The following is a 19,847-nucleotide window of genomic DNA, read 5'->3' on the forward strand; positions in this document are numbered from 1 at the left end:
AGAGAGGACAGCTAAAGGTAACATGTGAACCTAGATTGGATATTAGATGAGGGAAAAAACATTATTTTTTAAACTTTGTTTTGCTACAAAAGGCATCAGTGTTGCAGTTTGAGTAAGAATTGTAGATTAGATAATAGTATTTAATAATGTTAATTTCCTGATTTTTATAATTGTACTATGATTATCTAAGAGAATATTGTTTTAAGGAAATACAAATAAAGTATTGAAGGGTAAATGGCATCCAGTCCTTCAACTTGCAAATGTTTCAGGAAAAAAGTATAGAGAATGGTGGAGCAAATGTGGTAAAATGCTGACATCAGAATTTAGATGCAAGAAGTACAGGGATTCTTTGTATTATTTTTGCAAATTTTTGTAAGTGAAATTATTTCAAAATAATAAATGAAAAAACACAAAGCAAATGGAATTGAAGAACCAAAAAACCCATGAATGTCACCTACAACAAAAAACAGTGAGGTATCACAACATTAGGGACAAACCACCAAAAGTAGCATTAGCATTTGTGCGGGAGAAATTGAAGGAAGCAATAGGGCATCTGACAACCCCAGGATTCCCAAAAGAGCTAACACTTGTTCTAGAAAGCTCAGAGGGCTCGTTTGAAAACAGCAACTAGAAATTAGGAGTGGCTTTCCATATTCGAAAAACTAGTAAATACAGAGGTTCTGGGATGAAATATGAAGGATCTGACTGGACCAATCAGGAGAGAGAAACCACACAATTGTTTGACGAAAGGAAAGTTTATAATATGAAGAATTATTAACTATCACAGGATTGGGGTGATGAGTGATTGGCTAGTAAGAAGTAAAAAGAACTCTAAACAATATAGAAATAGCAGATAAAAGGAGCAGCCACTAATCCAAGGGCTAATTTAGAGTGACCAAGGAAGAATCCCTCATCCCCCCGTCACACTCCAGGACTGAGATCCAGACCTTTTTGAAAAGGGCTTAGCTGTGGCTCACTTAATGGCAGAGCAGTTGCTAAGGTGCTTCTCCCAGGAACAAGCTAGAAATCTGCCCACTAGAGTACCTGGTAAAGCTGTTCATGGGAGATGTCACTCTGCTACAAAACTACTCAAGTCAGAGCTCACTTGCACTGTAGTACCTGGCTTAGCAGGAAATAGAAGCTACAGGTACTTGCTGAGTAAACACCCTGGAACAGGATGGAAAAGTCTCTCCATTGCTCTCTAGTGATAAAAGTTAACATGCCAGCTTACAAAGGGAAAATTTTAAACTGCTCAGATAAATTTACGCAGCAAGCAGAAAGGATGTCTTTGGAACTAAGAGGCAATAAATATTGATAAACAGCACAAGTTCTATCATTGTTCATACTAGCGAGCTAATATTCCCTTCCAGAACAAAGCCCCTCACTGAGGACAAAAGTTTGGAAATAGAATCTATGTTGAGCTACGGAGACAGAGACAATAAAGATAAAAGAAAGGGAAGGTTCAGATGGGGGGGTGGGGGCAGCCAGGACATCAAAGAAAGTAAACCACTATATTTTTGAACACTCCATGGAAACAGAAGAGAGAGCTCTAAAGCATGATGTTAGAAAAGCTGTCTTGAGCCACATTCACAAAAATTAGTCATATGTAACCGAACAACGTAAAAGGGTCAAGGGAATAAGGAGCAGAATAACATCCCTACAGGGAATGCAAAGTATACCTGTGAGACATATCCACAAAACAGCTAAGAACTATAGCCTGCTATTTTAAAGTTTAGCTAAATGATACCAAGAAAATAGTATAAGAACAACATAAACCAGATAATCTCAAGGTGCTAGAACTTTGGAAAGAAGTAATAAAATATTTCGGAAAAAGGAAGAGTAAAAAAAGTAACGGAGGATAAATACTAATTTTTTTCAAGAGTTAGAAGACAGGAAAAATTTTAAATGACAGAGAAATAAGAGTTGAGAAAAAAATGATACAGAAGTTTGGCAAAAAAGATCCAATATATGTATAATAGAATTCTCCCCTCCCTGTGCCCCCCACCAAAAAAAAAAAACAAAACAAAGGAACAGCTTAACTGCTAAAAAGTATAATGCAGGAATAATTTCCTGAAATACAATGAAATTTGAAGCTACAAATTGAAAGGAGAGCCAAAGAGTGGACACCTCAAGAGTCATAAAATTCTAGACTCAAGTGAAAAAGAAAAAGATCCTTTGGGCATCCAGACATGGAGACCAAGTAACTTATAAAGAGAAGGAAAATAGATAGACTTTGATAACAAAGCTTTATAACAGAAATCAGTGGAGTAACAATTACAGTACCTACTCAAGGAAAGAAAATAGGAGCCGAGGGTTTTTAGACTCTTTCAAACTTATCTTCACTTATAAAGGTCACAAACATCAATGTGTGAGAACTTGGAATATTGTTCCCAAGACTTTTCCTGAGGAAAGTACTAGAGAACAGGATTTAGATAACCAAACTAACCAGAAAGATAACAGAAAGGATGGTGGTAAATATAGGGTTAATTGTAAAACTAAGACTCAATGAGAATTAAAAGGGAGTATAGCATGTAATAGCTATGGACTCTGACAGTCCAGATACAGCATCACTTTTAATGGGAGAATGAGGAGAGCATGTGCCAAGAAGTTAACATTGTGTTAATCACATTGGTGGTGTAATATTGTTATTCTGAGACTGTCGTATGTAGTATGAGATAAAGCAATTGAATACGATATTCTATACCTTGTGTCCTTGAAAATCAGAATTCTCAGTGTAGAAGAAAGGAAATAACAGATACAAATTAGAAGATGTTCAGTAAAAACACAAGGTACTTAATTTGAATCGGAAATATCAGTAAGAAGTCATAAGGTATTTTATCTTTGAAAATGTGTAGATACGTATTCAGGCTCTGTCCACTGAAAAGACCTAAAAACCATAATCAACCAGCAGTGAGCATCTCTAGTGCCCAGATTGTGGTCTGAAAATCCTGTTGCTGGACTGGATATTTACAAGCTAAGTTAGGAATATTTTGTCATACTGCATAGCAAAGAAGTGATTATAGACTACTAGGGTTGTATCAAAAGGATTCAGAATCTAAAGTAAAGAGATTCCCACCAGCTGAACATGGGATATTTCATGCAATTAAGGATAACAACTTTAAGAGTTTGAATCACATCAAATATGATTAAATCTGTGAGTTCACAATGATACCTCACTTAAGAAACAAGCATGTATTCTATCTTTTCCATGTGAATCGTACCACAGAGTCACCGAATAGATGAACGGAAGTTCCTTTTTGGTGGAAGTATACTAGCCAATGAAGAAGGAAGATCAGGGGCCGGCCACATGGCCGAGTGGTTAAGTTCACGCATTCTGCTTTGGTGGGCCAGGGTTTCGCCAGTTCGAATCCTGGGTGCAGACATGGCATTGCTCATCAAGCCATACTGAGGCGGCGTCCCACATGCCGCAACTAGAAGGACCCACAACTGAAAATACACAACTATGTACCAGGGGGCTTTGGGGAGAAAAAGGAAAAATAAAACCTTTTAAAAAAAAAGAAGGAAGATCATTGTTTTGCTGCTTGTGTTAATTGTTATAGGCTTTGAGCATCAGTATCTACCAACGTCACAAAAAGAAGCACAGCCAGACTTTGTATGTCTCCTAATGGAAGAACACAAAACCGTCAAGAAGTTTCCTTGCCAATGCATGTGGGGGCAGGGTTCTATAGCCACTAGAACCAACTACCAATTTATAGGAAATAGGTGTAAGATTTTTTAAGGTGACGTATAGATTAAGAAAGTTGAGATGTTTTTTGGAGACAAAACTATTGTTTTGAGGGATACGCACTTGGGTGGTAAAAGAGAAGCAAAGAGGTGATCACCGTAAGTAAGGATTATTTTTAAAGATCAGGGAGGGATTTTTTAAAAAAATTTTTTTGAAAAAGGCTTATAAAATGTTTCTGGTTTGGCCGGTAATGTTCTGTTGCTTAAACTCAGTGGTGATTACAAGAACTTTTGCCCATCTGTTTTATGCAGTTTTCTGTATTTGTTTTATACTTTACTGTTTTTAAGAATCAGTGGAAAGAGATCGATATCACATGAATAGGATCAGTATCTCTGAATACCCTAATAGAACGTGACTAAGAACACAGGCCTATTAAAACAAGAAACCATAGCGTTTGTTCATGGGGACTCCTTCTTCCTATACTATTCCATCCAGAGGAGTGTATTTATCTGTCCTCCTTATTCTGTCTCTGATTGTCCATTTATATAGTGAGTTGGTAGGTTCAGTTTGTATCCGTGTGTGTTCTATGCCAGTGGTTCTCATTTTGACAGGTTGAAAATATATACCTACTGGGGCCCCACCCGTGGAGATTTTGATTCGGAGACTGTGATAGAGTTTGGGCATCTTTCTGTTTGTTTAATGTTCCATGGGCAATTGTGCTGAAAAGCCATTTTCATACTCTATTACCAAATTGTGATGTTTGGGCTTGGATGCCAGTGTCATCCTCACACTCCCTAAACAATTAGTGTTAAGTCCAGTCTACTGCTCTTAACACTTCTCCGTCCTTCCCCTCATCTTTTCCTCTACTCTCATTGCCTTCATTACTCTCCTGGGCTATGGAATTGGTCTCCTACTTCATGTTTAAACCCCACAAATACATCCTTCAAGCTTTGGTAAACTAACAATTGGATCATGTTAACTCTGAGCATAAGAGATGGATCCCCATTACCTACAGAATAAAACTCAGTCTCCCTAAGAAAGAACTTCACAGTCTGGCTCTTGCCAGACATCCCTTTCCCACAGAGGGTCCGCTCCTTCCCTAGCACTAAGCATGGTGAACTGTTTGCAGATCTCTGAATATTCTTTTTCCTGCTTTTCTGTCTTGATGTTCATTGAGCATTCTGTTCCTGGAATCACCCATTTTCCAGCTTTGGAATTCATCATCACCTCTAATGCAACCTTTTCTGTTAGCACTTCTCTTACGAGTGGAATTGACTAGTCCTTCTTTAGTACTCCTCTTCCCTGATGTGAGTCTTTATCATAGTCCCTGTAACCTTTTATTGTACTTATTTGTTTATAAGTTTATTTTTGTAGTGAGACTGTGACCCTTGTGAGGACAAGGGTTGTTCTTAATTGTCTTAATTGCCTTTGTATTCCTGCTCAGTCCCTGGCACATGGTCTGCCTCTGCCCTAAAGCAGTCTTAGAAAAGCTATGAATACTATACATTTCGCTGACCAGATTGTGCTCCTTAAATCTCAGAAAAGTGATCCACGTTCTTGTTCATTCAGCTTTCTTTGCCTCCTTATTTGGCATACGTGTCCTATAGGAAGATGAGAACTTGCACATTTAGTCTGTTTATTAAAAAAAAAATTAAAATCCTCTTATATTAAAGGAAATGAAACCCAAGAGAGCCTATGATTAATGTAAGATCTATTGTTTTTCGACATCTGTTTGTTAATTCTGAATACAGCGTTAAATAAGTGCTGCTGATAGATAATTATTTGATAGGTTCCATGATAGTGGCTACTTTGCTGAAAGTGCCAAAATGATTAGCTTTCTGTATCAACCATTAATATCCCTTTTTTCCTAGCCTTCTTTGAATCCAGAAGCTGGCAAACAGAATCCGCCATGCAGACCTATTGGGACCCCTTCTGGAGTGTGGGGTAGGTAGATTTTACCATTTTAAAATCCCAATTTTAAGTTTTTCTTAAGAAAAGGAGAAAAAAATTCTTTATCTCTTGTTTGTTTCTTTATCTCCTGTTTCTCATCCCATCCATTTGCACATGGTAGCTAACACCTATTAGCTCATACTCTGCCCCCCAAAATATCATTGAAATGTACAGTCATGCACTGCATAATGACATTTGGTTAATGATGGACCTCCTAAATGACAGTAGTCCCATAAGATTAGTTCCATATAGCCTAGGTGTGTAGTAGGCTATACTGTCTTTGTGTAATGTTTGTGTAATAACACTCCATGATGTTTGCACAACAACAAAATCGCCTAACAACAAATTTCTCAGAACATATCACTGTCGTTAAGCTAATGGTAGGGGAGTCAGAATAAAGGCACTTGAGACCTTGTAGAGCTCTGAATTTGGAAGCAGATTTTAAGCAAAGGGAAAACAATAGAAAACTCATAAGAAGTAGCTTTTAATTAACTTTGCTAATTAACTTGTAACAAATTGAATGTTATGCGTTATAGTTGTCTCCTAAATTCTGATGGGCATACAAAACAATATATTCTAAACATTGTTCCATGTTACTAAATAATCTTCTAAAATATTCTTTGAAAGGCTGTATATTACCACATTCTATAGACCATTTTGTTTAACCAGGTTCCAATTGTTGACTTTTTTTGTTTCGTTGAGATTTTGGGGGCAATTATAAATGATGCTTGTGGGGCCGGCCTGGTGGCACAGTGGTTAAGTTCACACTCCACTTTGGTGACCTGGGGTTCACGGATTCATATCCCAGATGCGGACGTACACACTACTCATCAAGTCATGCTGTGGCGGTGTCCCATGTACAAAATAGAAGGAGATCAGCACAGGTGTTAGCTCAGGGCCAGTCTTACTCACTAAAAAAAAAAAAAGATGTTTATTGTATAGGGCAAGGGGAAAACATATAAATACACACATTTATATGTATGTGTTAGGAATAACTAGCCTTATAAAAAAATTAACACAAATCACTATTTCAAACCAAACCTGATCTGTGGCATTGAGATGTTTGGCATTTACAAATTGGACTCTCCTAGTCCCTATAGTAGACACACTCAGTAGACAGGCGTCTTACTGGGAAGGCTTTAGCATATCCCAATGTAGTTTGGATCTTGAGTCTATAGGATTATGGGTGATTGCTGTGCCGTTTCCCCTTGGTTAATGGTGTATAGCTTTACTTTAGTTTGCCTTATCAGAAGGTTTCATGGCAGACTCTTTTCCCCAATTTCCTCATTCCTCTCCATTCCCAGCTGACAGGAGCTGCCACCCTTGGATACCATTCTTTGGTCTATGCCTGAGTGATCACACCATACTCTAGACATGTTACACCCCTGAAGGACTGCTAACGTCTTTGGGCTTTCTGGTTGATTTATGAAGTTAGAATGAAGTGCTTCAAATGCTGCCTTTCTTCCTACAGTACCCAAGTAGTGTCACTTTCAAGAGTACCTGTCAAGTGCACACCAGGAAATGTTTGTCCCTCAGTCTCCACTCTCAGCTCTTTGTTGAAAGTGAAGCCTTTTTCTATAAATTGTGCTTCCTGTTAACGAATGGATTTGACATTCTTGTGTCTCTCCACTGTTGTATTTCACAGAAAACCCACCTAGTGCCAAGCAACCCTCCAAAATGCTAGTCATCAAAAAAGTTTCCAAAGAAGATCCTGCTGCTGCCTTCTCTGCTGCATTCACCTCACCAGGATCTCACCATGCAAATGGGAACAAATCGTCAACCATGGTTCCAAGTGTCTATAAGAACCTGGTTCCTAAGCCTGCACCACCTCCTTCCAAGGTATGATTTGGAATCAGTGTAAGAACCTTGTACAGCAGATGTTTGGGCATAAATCAAAAAATTTTAGTAAATTTGTTTATTCCTGTTGAATCATTCACCAGATATTCATTCAGTGCCTGTTATGTGTATAGTATTGTACTCTGTCTCCAAACTGTTGCCAACTGGATTTTTAGTAGGCTTCTCACACTTGTTAGCTTCATTTCATAAACCTACTTATCCTGATTTGCTGTTTGCAATAAAAGCATCAGCATCCATCTGATCACTTGGAATATCTTGGCTGCTTCTTTCCTGCTCCTCACTCACTCCCCTTTACCAAGCAGTTATAAAGTCCTTGTCAGTTATTGCCTCTGTGATATACTATGCCTCGTACTGGTGTAATATATCCTTCTATTTGCTCCTCTCTCTGTATTCGTCTTTCACAGAACTGCCAGAATGATTATCCTAAAACAATTTGCATGTATCACATGCTTTCCTAAATCCCTTCAGTGCTTCCAAACCATCTATAACACGGGTTGGTGAACTTTCTGTAAAGGGCTAAATGATAAATATTTCAGGCTTTGCTGGTCATATATAACATATGGTCTTTGTTACATGTTTTGTTCTGTTCTTTTTTTTTTTTTTTTTAACCACCCTTTAAAAATATAAAAAACTTTATTAGCTCCTGGGCCGTACAAAAACAGCTTCAAGAGGCCAGATTTGGACCATGAATTGTAGCTTGCCACTCCTTGACTTTATAGTGCAGTGTACACACTCCTTGGCAGTGTTATATATAGTTCTTTATAGCCTAAGCCCAATCTATCTTTTACATTTTACTGCCCTTTCTTTTTCTTTCCCGGGAAATTATTCATCCTTCAAGTTCATGTCATTCTTTCTGTGAATCCTTTTCTATCACATACATCTAAAGATCTAATTTATTCTTGTATCTCTGTAATTGAATAGCACTCTGTGTTTTATCACAATATCTAAAGCACTTTATTGCGTCTGTTTATTTCTTCACTTGGTTGTAATCTCCTTAAGGGCAGGTTTCAGGTCCTTTTCATATTTGTATCCCAAGCACCCTGATAATAATTGCTTGAATGAATTCCAGCCACTATAAGGAAACAAATAATTAGAATTTACTGGGAGAAAAAACAGTGAGCATTAATTAATTCACTTTCCTCTAGATGCAAGCACTGTGTTTGCTGCTTATGAGCAATACAAAGAAGTACAAAATGAGTCTTGACCCTCCGTGAGCTGAAAGTCTAATTGAGATGACAAGATATGACAAGATAAAAGCTCCTATTATTGCATATGAAATAAAATAAATCCTAAACAGATTTGGAATAACTAAATTAATTAAACACTGTTTACACAGTTCAGAGGAGCAATATCAGCTCAGACTATGACCATCAAGGAAAATTTTACTGAAAAACTGATTTGAACTGATCTTTGGAGGGTGGTCCAGGTTTGGATAGGCAGAAGAGTCTGGAGAGTATTGTGAATGTTAAAAGAAGAGATAGTTAAATAAAAGTTCTGAATCCAGAAAACGCTAGGCATATTTGAGGGATAGTGAATGAACTATTTTAATTATTCCTGGTAGCACTGGAGAAATATCAGGACTGAGGGTCATTATCCTCGTGATAATGAAGCTTTTAGGGTAGATAAGCTTCTAAGGGAAGAGTATCAAGAGGAGTAAAGAATGGGGAAATAGTTAATATTTCATAGATAGTAGGAAAATAACAATATAGTCAATAGGACTGAGAAATTGTAATTCAGACTTAGAAAAAAACGGTGTACTATCACAGAAAGGATGAAGAAAATCTGTAGCAAGAAGCCCCTGGGGGCAACTTGAAATATACCTGAAAGAGGACATTAAAGGAGCATAGCCCAAGGAGAAATGAGTGGGAATATAACTGATTGACAAGTGGAATTATCTTTGAAAAAGGTGTGCAGGGTACTTGTTCCACTGATGTAGAAGGGAAAGAATGAATTCAAGTCGAGAGCAGCTACTAAAAGAAACAGTGTAGCATGGAAATTAACAGCAGGGCTTTGCTGTAGACAGATTCTACTTTGCACCTTCTTTGTGATAGAACCTTGGGCAAGTTACTTAAGTTCTAAGTGTCTGTTTCATTATTTATAAAATGGAGGTAATGGTACCTATCTTTTAATGTTTTTATGAGAAGTGAGAAAATTTTGTAAAGTACTTAAAACTGGCATATAGTAAGTGCTAATAAATGATAGCTGTTATTATCAACATTTTATAAAGAGTTTTCATAAGTGTTACTTCATTGAAATGTCTGCATGCATTCTGTTAGACTATAGAAAGTCTAAAAGTGAGTAAGACAATACCATATTGTCAAGGATCTCAGAAATCTTCTGGGAGTGAAGAAGTGGCAAGGATAAAAATCATGGACACAGCATTTAAGATCAGTTAGCCCTGTTGTGTAGGACTGAGTTAAGGATAAAATGAATTCAGGAATACTAATGTAAAGGCTGCCGTTATCCTTGTAAAGGTAATGAAGCTTGAACAGCGGTGGTGAAGGTAGGCAGAGAAGGGAGGTGGCGATGGCGCCTAGTGGGAAGCTAATTAGACGGGAGAAAAACAGGATACTGAGCATTCTTCCCTGGGAAACTGGGGTAACTCTGCAACCATTTCCATAGGGTTAGACAGGAGAGAAAGATGAGTTTTCAGGAAAAATTGATGAGAGTGGTTCTGGTTACCTTGAATGTGAGATACTAGAGAAATGAGGTGAGGTGACTAGTAGGCAGATGTGGCTTTATCCATTCATTCATTTTCTCTAGGCATTCAGCAATTATTAAACATTGAGTACTAGGTACTAAAAGCTGTGTGTCACTAGAGGCACAAAATTATCTCAAAGAATTTGCTGTCTAGTGGAGAGAAAGATATAAAAAAAATCATTGTACTCTTCTGCCTGGAGAGGGTCAGAGTCTTTACAGACAAGATCATATTTGAACTGGGTTTTGAAATGGCAAAGGAAAGAGAACTGCCATTTGTTGATATCTTACTATGTTCCAAGACATGCATTAAGCCTTTTACATATTTTATAACATTTACTCCTCTAAGCCTATCATATATAAAGTTATGTAACATGCAGTTACATAGCTAATAAAGTGATAGGGTCAGGACTCTTAAACCAGGTTTGTCTGACTTCACACCAGGGCTCTTACCACTGCCCCAGAATATCTCCCATCTTGAAGGGTAAAAAGAAGAGAGGAACGGGGCTGGCCCCGTGGCCGAGTGGTTAAGTTCGCACGCTCCGCTGCAGGCGGCCCAGTGTTTCGTTGGTTCGAATCCTGGGCGCGGACATGGCACTGCTCGTCAGACCACGCTGAGGCAGCGTCCCACATGCCACAACTAGAACGACCCACAACGAAGAATACACAACTATGTACTGGGGGGCTTTGGGGAGAAAAAGGAAAAAATAAAATCTTAAAAAAAAAAAAAAAAGAAGAAGAGAGGAAGTTGAGAATTCAGGTTTTAGAGTCAGACTTCATGCTGCTCCCTAGGGCTGTGATTTTGAGCAAGTTATTTAATTTTGTTAAACTTGTTTCCTTAAAAGTAAATTGGAGGGGCCATGGCTGAATGGTTAAGTTTGCATGCTCTGCTTCGGTGGCCCAGGGTTCACCAGTTTGAATCCTGGGCACAGACATGGCACCGCTCGTGAAGCCATACTGAGGCAGCGTCCCATATGCCACAACTAAAAACACACAACTATGTACCGGGGGGCTTTGAGAGAAAAAGGAAAAATATAATCTTTAAATAAATAAATTGGAGCTAATTATCATTTGTCATATAATTGTGGTAAAAGAATAAAATTGAAGTTCTGAAAGTACTCGGAATATATTACTGGCACATCCTAAGTAGTCAGTAAATGGTAGTTTGCAAAAACAGTAGAAGTTTGTTAGAGAGCAAGTAGGTGATCATTCCAGGCAGGAGTATTGTTACCCCCAAAATTTGGAGGCAAAACATGCCACTTTTGGGAGAAGACAAGTGGTTAAATATAGCTAGTAGTTGGGAAGTAAGACTAAAGCCAAATCGTGGAGGTCTTTGTAAAAGCTCAGGAGAGGCTAGGGATAGAGAGACAGTTTTACATAATTTTAGCAATTTAAACAAACAGTTACAAATAACTAGTTTTTCTAATGAAGTTCACCTAGGAACAGATTCCAGCAGAAGAAGAGTACTGAGACTAGAACCTTGGAGAATGCCTACATCCACTGAACAGACTGGGAAGAATTCAGGAGCTAAGGAGAGTCAAGTATCAGGGAATTGAGAAGGGAAAGAGGGACAGGTTGAAAAAAGATGGGTAACGAGCAGTCTCTCATTCTCCAAAAACAGATACTTAAGAGCTGGCCTTGGAATATAATATGAGGACAAGATTTTTGTTTACTTACTCAAAGAATTATTTTATTAAAATGGGGATAGATAGAGGCTGAGTATTGCAGGGAATTAAATACTAAGTAATAATGAGCAATAATGAGCACTGAAAGACAGCAGATATTGACTCATGCAGAAAAGTTTGGCAATAAAAGGATAGTAATATAAGGGAAAATAAATCTGTTTAGTTTTTTTCTCTTAGTTCAATAAGATAGCTTAGCATGTTTGTAGATAAAATAGAAGAACTTAATTGGAAGGAGATTAAAGACACAAGGGAGAAATAAATGGTAAATTCACAAAGGGAATGAACAGATGTAGAATGGTAGAAAGGGAGGAGGAAGCTATTGAAGGAGCTTGAGGTGCAAAGGAAAGAATTGGGGAAAGTTTGGATTCAATGACTTCTGACTTACTCCAGTAGGAAAAGGCAAGATCAACTGAGGTGGAGAGTATTGGGGTTGATTTGGAGTCTGGAGGAAAGGAGAGGACATTTTAAAAAGAAAGCAATGGTTGATATTGGTTTACTTTAGTGGATTTCCACATAGGTAGTGCCTCTAATAAAAAGGGGTGCGGGGCATAATGTTTTTCTCCATTGAGCAGCCAGCTATACCATAGTGTTTGAGTTAGCTGAAAATTAAGATTAAGTTGGAATAGAGTTGGGCAGAGATGTGAGTATCCTGTTGCAGGTAACACTGTCTGGTTCTACTATGGCAGAAACCCAAGTGTTTTTGTGCCCTGAGTTGGCAGTCTTAAAGACAAGACATCTGATGACCCTCTCCAACTTTTGGGAAGCCACTAGGGAACTATCATCTTGGATAGTTAGCCTGACATAAACAGCCTATCTTTAGATTTTCATCAGTGCAAGAAAGAAATCAATCTCCATTCCAGTTGGGTCATTGCATCTCTTATCTGCTTGCATGTTCCTTTTGGAGGCATTGTGAAAAAACAATGTCACATACTGGCTGAGTAACCTTGGACAAATTGCATGACTGACTTAACCTTAGAGTCATTCTCTGTAAAAAGTTGACATAATAATTATACCTGAATGGGTTAAGAATTAAATAAAACCGTATGACAAGCATGTGGTTCATGGTAAATAGTTAATTCTCTTCCTGAAGCCTGTAGTATCCTCTTTAATACCAAGAAAGAAATTCTTTTCACTCAGACCCTTCCTTTGTCCTGAAAGTCTCTTAGTTCTAATTGTTTCATTCTGGGAAAATGGACATTTTTCCCTTACTTTAGCCTCACTCCATTCATATGCCTCATCTTCCCTATTCTTCTGAAACAGTGTGATTGACTCAAAAAAAGAAAAGGATTATTCCAGCTATACTACACTGCCATCGTAGTTGGGGCCAGGGGCAGAATGACAGAATGGGCCCACACCCCACAAGCTGAGCAAAAGAAGGCCTCTGGACTAAATTGGGATTGTCCAGCCATTCACATTGCCCACCCTGGCTTGGAATTAGTCCCCTGCCATTGAAGTTCCCGGAAAGCAGCATTTTTCTGATGTGCCTTTTTTCTTTTTTTTTTTTTTTTTAAGGGTACTGGATTACATCAGAGGTTAACAAACACACCATAAAAGAAAACATTTTGGGGTCAGATAAGTTTGGAAAATGCTACATATTATATCTGCCTCTCAAATTCACATGTGCATATTTTGAGAAATAGCACAGTAAAGGAACCTGTTGAGGGGCCGGCAGAGTGGCATAGCAGTTAAGTTTGCACGCTCTGCTTCAGTGGCCTGGGGTTTGCAGTTTCGGTTCCCGGGTGTGGACATAGCAGTGCTCATCAAGCCATGCTATGGTGGCATCTCACATAAAATAGAGGAAGATTGGTACAGTTGTTAGCTCAGCGACAGTCTTCCTCAAGCAAAAACAGAAAAAGAGGAAGATCGGCAACAGACGTTAGCTCAGGGCCAATCTTCCTCAAAAAAAAAGAAAGAAAGAAACCTGTTGAATTTTATTCACCCCAGCATCTTCCAAGCTTATTGAACTAGAGCTCTCTCTCTGAGAAGTACCTATCAGTATCCCATGGCCCTTCTGGTTCCTGTCTGCCTTTTTCCTTCAAGTGTGTAACCTCACAAAGAGGTTACATACCTCCCAAACATGTTGAGACAGGTAAGTTCTGGGAACTCATGTTCCCACATACCGTTTCACTCTTTACTTTATGATCCTACTAGCTGAGCTTCTGTCTGCTTCTTGTTCTGACTGATTTGTTCTTTCTTCCCATGTAGCCCAGTGCATGGAAAGCTAACAGAATGGAACACAAATCAGGATCCCTTTCTTCTAGCCGGGAGTCTGCTTTTACCAGTCCAATCTCTGTAACCAAACCAGTAGTACTGGCTGGTGGCACAGTTTTAAGCTCTCCCAAAGAGGTGAGTGAGGAGAAAGCTGTGTAGTCTTTTCTAAAGTTGCCATTTCCCATTTACTTACACTAAGATATGTGGTGTGACATGTACTGCTCTAACTCCACTTCTTTTGTAGCTGTGCTTAGCTCAGACTCGTTCATTTACTGGTGATTCCTGTTAGCATCCAAAGATGGGCAGTAGCAGGGTGGGGCAGTTGCCGTGTGGTACACCAAGGTTGGCCTGTGTTAGACTGGCATTATACCGGTATCTGTATAAGCTGTCCAGTCGTAACCATAAAAACTCTGCAAAGGTGAAGTCTGTTTAAATGAAAAGGATAGTTTATTTTTGGTAATAAACAGAATGATAAATAGGCTACCAGATTCTGGAAATCAGTACCATAAAAAAGTAACCCATAGGGGCTGGCCCAGTGGCGCAGCTCTTAAGTTCGCACATTCCGCTTCTCAGCGGCCCATGGTTCACTGGTTCACATCCTGGGTGCGGACATGGCACTGCTTGGCACGCCATGCTGTGGTAGGCATCCCACATATAAAGTAGAGGAAGATGGGCACGGATGTTAGCTCAGGGCCAATCTTCCTCAGCAAAAAGAGGAGGATTGACAGTAGTTAGCTCAGGGCTAATCTTCCTCAAAAAAAAAAAAAAAAGTAACCCAGAGAATCTGGAAGTTCTTGCTCTTTGCTGTCAGGAGCAACCTATTTGTGATATCTGCCTAGAGTCCCTCCAGCACCACTCCTCCGATTGAGATCAGCTCCTCTCGTCTGACCAAGTTGACCCGCCGAACTACCGACAGGAAGAGCGAGTTCCTGAAGACTCTGAAGGATGACCGGATTGGAGACTTCTCAGAGAGCAGAGACTGTGACAAGCTGGAGGACGTAAGCGCATAGGGTTTTTCTGGGGCAACTTAGCTGTTTTCCTTTGTTATGTGTGCGCTTTTTTTCTTCTGAAGGGAGAAAGATATGGCAGGTTTTTTAAATGTACAGAGATTTATCTGTAGGAGTGACAGCCTATGAAGTGAGTAATCCTCTCTTCAGCAGATTTCAAGTTAGGGCTTATTTCAGTGATAGTTGCGTTGGGAGTCAGGGTTCTTAAACAGGCCAGCACTGCCAGTAAGTCTTGAATTGGTCAGTGCTGTAAGAAGTTGACAGGGGCTGGCCCCGTGGCTGAGTGGTTAAGTTTGCGCACTCTGCTTCGGCGGCCCAGGGTTTCGCTGGTTCGGATCCTGGGCACGGACATGGCACTGCTTATCTTGCCATGTTGAGGCAGCATCCCACATACCACAACTAAAATATACAACTATACTTGGGGGATTTGGGGAGCAAAACAGAAAAGGAACAAAAAAGATTGGCAACAGTTGTTAGCTCAGGCGCCAATCTTTAAAAAAAATAAGTTGAAAAATTACAGAAGCTTTTGTCAGTTAGGATTATATTTAGTGGCAATATAAGAAAATCTGACCAACAGAACCATCAAACAAGAGTTTTTGTATTCTGCACCAGGAAGGTTAGAGGTCACAGTCCAAGAGGTCATGCCAGCTCATTGGTATCATCAGGAAATTTGTAACTTTTGGTTACCTTGGACTAGGATAGTTGTGCACCTCTGGGCTTCCAGTTCACATTCTAGTTAGGGAAAGGACAGAGAGCCAAAAACCTGAAAAGGGATGTCTGCCCCTTTTTTAAATGCTTTCTTCAAAGCCACACCTGCAGTTTCCACCTATATTTCATTGGCCAGCTGTCAAATGGCCACTCCTAGCTGCAAGGAAGTTGTACGGGAGTGAACTTTTTAAAGCTGAGTGCGTTGGTTCCTTAGTCCAAGTCAGTAAGGAAGAATAGAGAATTGATACCGCACAGGCATCTAGTAGCTTCTGCCTCAGTTGACATGATATGAAGTTAAGATGGTGGCCGGTTGGTATCCTTTGAAAATCTTAGCAAAGTGAACAAATCCTCATTTTATTTATTTATTCATTTTTTGCTGAGGAAGATTGGCGCTGTGCTAACATCTTTTGCCATTCTTCCTCTTTTGCTTGAGGAAGATTGGCCCTGAGCTAACATCTGTTCCAGTCTTCCTCTATTTTGCATGTGGGTCACTGCCACAGCATGGCCACCAACAAGTGCTGTAGGTCTACACCCGGGCACCAAACCCAGGCCACTGAAGCTGAACTTGCCAAACTTAACCACTTGACCACAGGGCCAGCCCCCAAGTCCTCATTTTTAAATGGGGAAGACCTATGGGTTAGATTTTCTTCTGGAAAGCATTTTCCTGTATTAGGATTCCTTAATCTTGTAGATTGCTTATCTTACCCCAAAAGATCATTAACTAAGTGTGTCCTTCCTTTCCTTATTGCAGCTGGAGGACAACAGCACTCCTGAACCAAAGGAAAATGGAGGGGAAGGCTGTCATCAGAATGGTCTTGCACTCCCTGTAGAGGAGGAAGGGGAGGTCCTCTCACACTCACTGGAAGCAGAGCACAGGTGAGAGAGGATTGGATTACAGGGCATGCTGTGTGCGGCCTGCAAGGAGCTTGAAGATACTTAAGAAGACGTCTCAGATTGAGTCCAGCATACAGAGAAACGTGCCCACAAGCACCGTTAACTTGTTCTCTGTATGCTCCAGGTTGGCTTGTTGCCCACTAGGCGCTGCTTTAGAGACTCGGCTAGCTTTCTCACACTCTTCTCTCCAAGGTTTTCATGTAGTTTAGTTTCAGGCTCAGTTTATGGCTCCAGTTGGAGCGGAGAGAGGGGATCTGAGACTATTGTGCTGGCCCCTGGGACCCTCCTGGCCCAAGTGAGCACTTACCGTAGGACCCCCTAAAGGGGGGACCTTGGGAGGCGTGAGACCCCCGTGTGTCGAGCTTGTTCTTTAAATGAGGGCTTTGAACATAGAGCAGCCAGCTGTCTGGGCAGCTGAATGACAGGTGAGGCCTGCCAAGCATGGCAGTACCTTTCTGAAAGGAGGCTTCTGTCCAGAGGAACTTTGGGAGTCAGCAAGATCACAAGATTATGAAGGAGTCCACAATGCCATGAAATTGAAAGAGAACTTATGTACATGTGGAGATGTGTTAATCTGCTCACAAGAAAGAAAAGGGAGATTTCTTCCTCTGTTTTGTCTCTGGGACAGAGAGGGCTTTGCAGTTTGGCTCGTCTCTCTTTGCTGGCGTATTTTCTGCTGCTTCTACTGTCTCTTCTCTATAGCTCTTATTGTCTCAACTGTGGAGATCCTCCATTTAATTAGAAGCACCTAAGTAGCCATAATTAAACCTTATCCCAGTGAGGAGAAAAGAAAAACCAAGTTTCTTCTCTAATATCCGAGTGGATACCATTCCCCTGGGCAGGAAAGTTTTCTTTGGAAGGTTGTGGGCTTCCCACTTATGCTTAAAGGTGTCTTATTTTCTTTGCCTGACCTGCCTCCACCAGGTTGTTGAAAGCAATGGGATGGCAGGAGTATCCTGAAAATGATGAGAACTGCCTTCCCCTCACAGAGGATGAGCTCAGAGAGTTCCACATGAAGACAGAGCAGGTATGTCAGAACCCTTCCCGGGAAGACAGTTAATGACAAGGAGAGAAATGAGACAGTCATAGCCCTCTGGGAGCCTAAGTTTAGTGTGAAGAAGGACATTGAACAAGAAAGTATAAAATAAGTTGCCATAATAGACATAGAGAGAGGAGCATCTCATTTTGCCAGAGCAATGGGAATCTTCAGTGGTGGAGACAAACCACATCAGTAGGTAGCAGATTTCAGAAAGAAGTATGTTCTTTCATCTTGGAAGCTCTAACCTCTTAGCAGAATCACAAAGCTGGGCCCCAGAGTTAGGAGCTGAGCCCTGGGTCTCTCGGGGAGCAGGCTCACCCTCCTATGCCTCCAGGCCTGGGTTTCCTGCGGGTCCTCTGGCCAGAGCCAAGAAGTCAGATGGCCTATTTGAATTTATTTAACAAATGCTTGGATTCTTTCTCCAAGTCAAGCACTCTCAGATATTAGGGTTTACAGCAGTGGACGAGACAGAGGGGTCTTTGGAAACCTCATGCAGCTGATGTTCTGCTGATACCTATTTAAAGCATAAAGAGCAATTGTGTTAAGTCCTATAAAGAGAAGGTACAGGCCGACATAAAGACTGCCACTCAGCGCTCTTCCCCTGCTCATTGACTTCACCTAAGAACTCTCAGAACTAGGGAATCTCAAGCCCTACCCCAGAATACTGAATCAGAATCTGCATTTTGAAGATCCTTAGATGATTCGTTTGCACATTAGAGTTTGAAAAGCACTGGTCTAAGAAATCTTCAGTCTCTTAGAAGGGCCCTCCCCCTTATTCCGCCTAGAATCTAATGGAGGCCTGGCCTTTCCTGGGTCCCATGGGCCAGTGTAGTTATTGATTTCTTTTTTCTTTCTTTCCCGTGCTAACCACAGCTGAGAAGAAACGGCTTTGGGAAGAATGGCTTCTTGCAGAGCCGCAGTTCCAGCCTGTTCTCCCCTTGGAGAAGCACTTGTAAAGCAGAGTTTGAGGACTCAGACACGGAAACCAGTAGCAGTGAAACATCCGATGACGATGCCTGGAAGTAGGCATATCAGTGCTTACAGTTCAGTCTGTGCCAGTAAACTCCGCTTGTGTGTTTGGGGAGTATACAGGAGAAAGCGTTCTTTTCCTTTTCTTAGGTTGTTGTTGAGTACTTCGTGCACAAGGGAAATAATCCTATCCCAAAGAGAGAGCAGTTGGCTTGTTGAGCTTTCGTTGTTGTTCTTCCCTGTTATCTGCTTAATAGAGAGAAGTTTGTGTGGTGGGAGAGATTTTTAAAATACACACACACACACACAGTCTATATGGGGCGATGCACAGGTGGGAGCTGGCCGTGCAGAGTGGAGGAGACGCGGGTCTGCAGCAGCAGCTTCTACCCCCAGCCCTTGGGGCACTCACCCCTGTGCTCAAGCAATCATTGTCAATGACAAAGTGACTATTGAAGTTATAATTGTATTAAATTAATGCTAATAATTTGGATATTTTATTTTCTTTTTGGCTGCTCGGGTAACGTTAGCCCTTAACCAAGCATATGTGGTTTCTTTTTTTTTTTTTTTTTTTTCCTTTTTGGGTACAGCTGTAAAATATTTGGATATAGAAAAATGTTGTGTTATTCTTGCAGCCTTGATATTCAGGGTGGATTGTAAAATATAAATTTTTGTGAGATTTCAAAGATTAAGATTATTTTGATAACATTATTTACAGATTTAAAAGAAGTGGTTATCACAAGTCTGTTGAGGGGAAACTACTGCATAAAATAACTAACTTGGAATAAATATTTTGCATCAGTTTGGATTGTCTTGTGTAAGAATATATTTTCTTTAAAATTAGATGAATGGCTTCTTTTTTAGGGGAAATGCTTTTAGAAGTCTGAGGGAAATCTGAATTCAGACCCACTTGTTTCTCCTTACAGCAGATACTTTTTCAATGCAGAAAAACCTGTGCAATAAATTACCAGTAATAAAATCAGAAACCCAAGTTTCCTTCCTGAAACTGTTTTTCGCTGCCCGTGTGTTTAACAATGTGCATATTTTAAGGAAGGCCTGTGCCTCAATTTCCCTGCTAAATAAGAACTTAGGGAGGAAGGCTTAGAGCTAACGCTGGCTGGCTGACCAGTGAAGGAGGCAGGGTTCTT

At 40.2% G+C, this 19,847-nt stretch overlaps 1 protein-coding gene across 10 annotated transcripts in view; it reads left to right on the forward strand.

Moving 5' to 3' along the window:
• Positions 1-19,502, forward strand: part of GPBP1L1 (GC-rich promoter binding protein 1 like 1) — a 53,160-nt gene extending 33,658 nt beyond the window's left edge. For all 10 annotated transcript variants that reach the window (XM_014737285.3, XM_070260064.1, XM_070260061.1 and 7 more), the window contains 7 exons: positions 5,557-5,629; positions 7,281-7,474; positions 14,080-14,220; positions 14,925-15,083; positions 16,552-16,676; positions 17,619-17,721; positions 18,607-19,502. In XM_014737285.3, the coding sequence (XP_014592771.1) occupies positions 5,557-5,629; positions 7,281-7,474; positions 14,080-14,220; positions 14,925-15,083; positions 16,552-16,676; positions 17,619-17,721; positions 18,607-18,759 (948 nt within the window). In that variant the 3' untranslated portion in view covers positions 18,760-19,502. The remainder of the gene's footprint in view (positions 1-5,556; positions 5,630-7,280; positions 7,475-14,079; positions 14,221-14,924; positions 15,084-16,551; positions 16,677-17,618; positions 17,722-18,606) is intronic.
• Positions 19,503-19,847: the final 345 nt, after the last annotated feature.

This window comes from Equus caballus, chromosome 2 (assembly GCF_041296265.1).
Source record: "Equus caballus isolate H_3958 breed thoroughbred chromosome 2, TB-T2T, whole genome shotgun sequence".
NCBI lineage: Eukaryota > Metazoa > Chordata > Mammalia > Perissodactyla > Equidae > Equus > Equus caballus.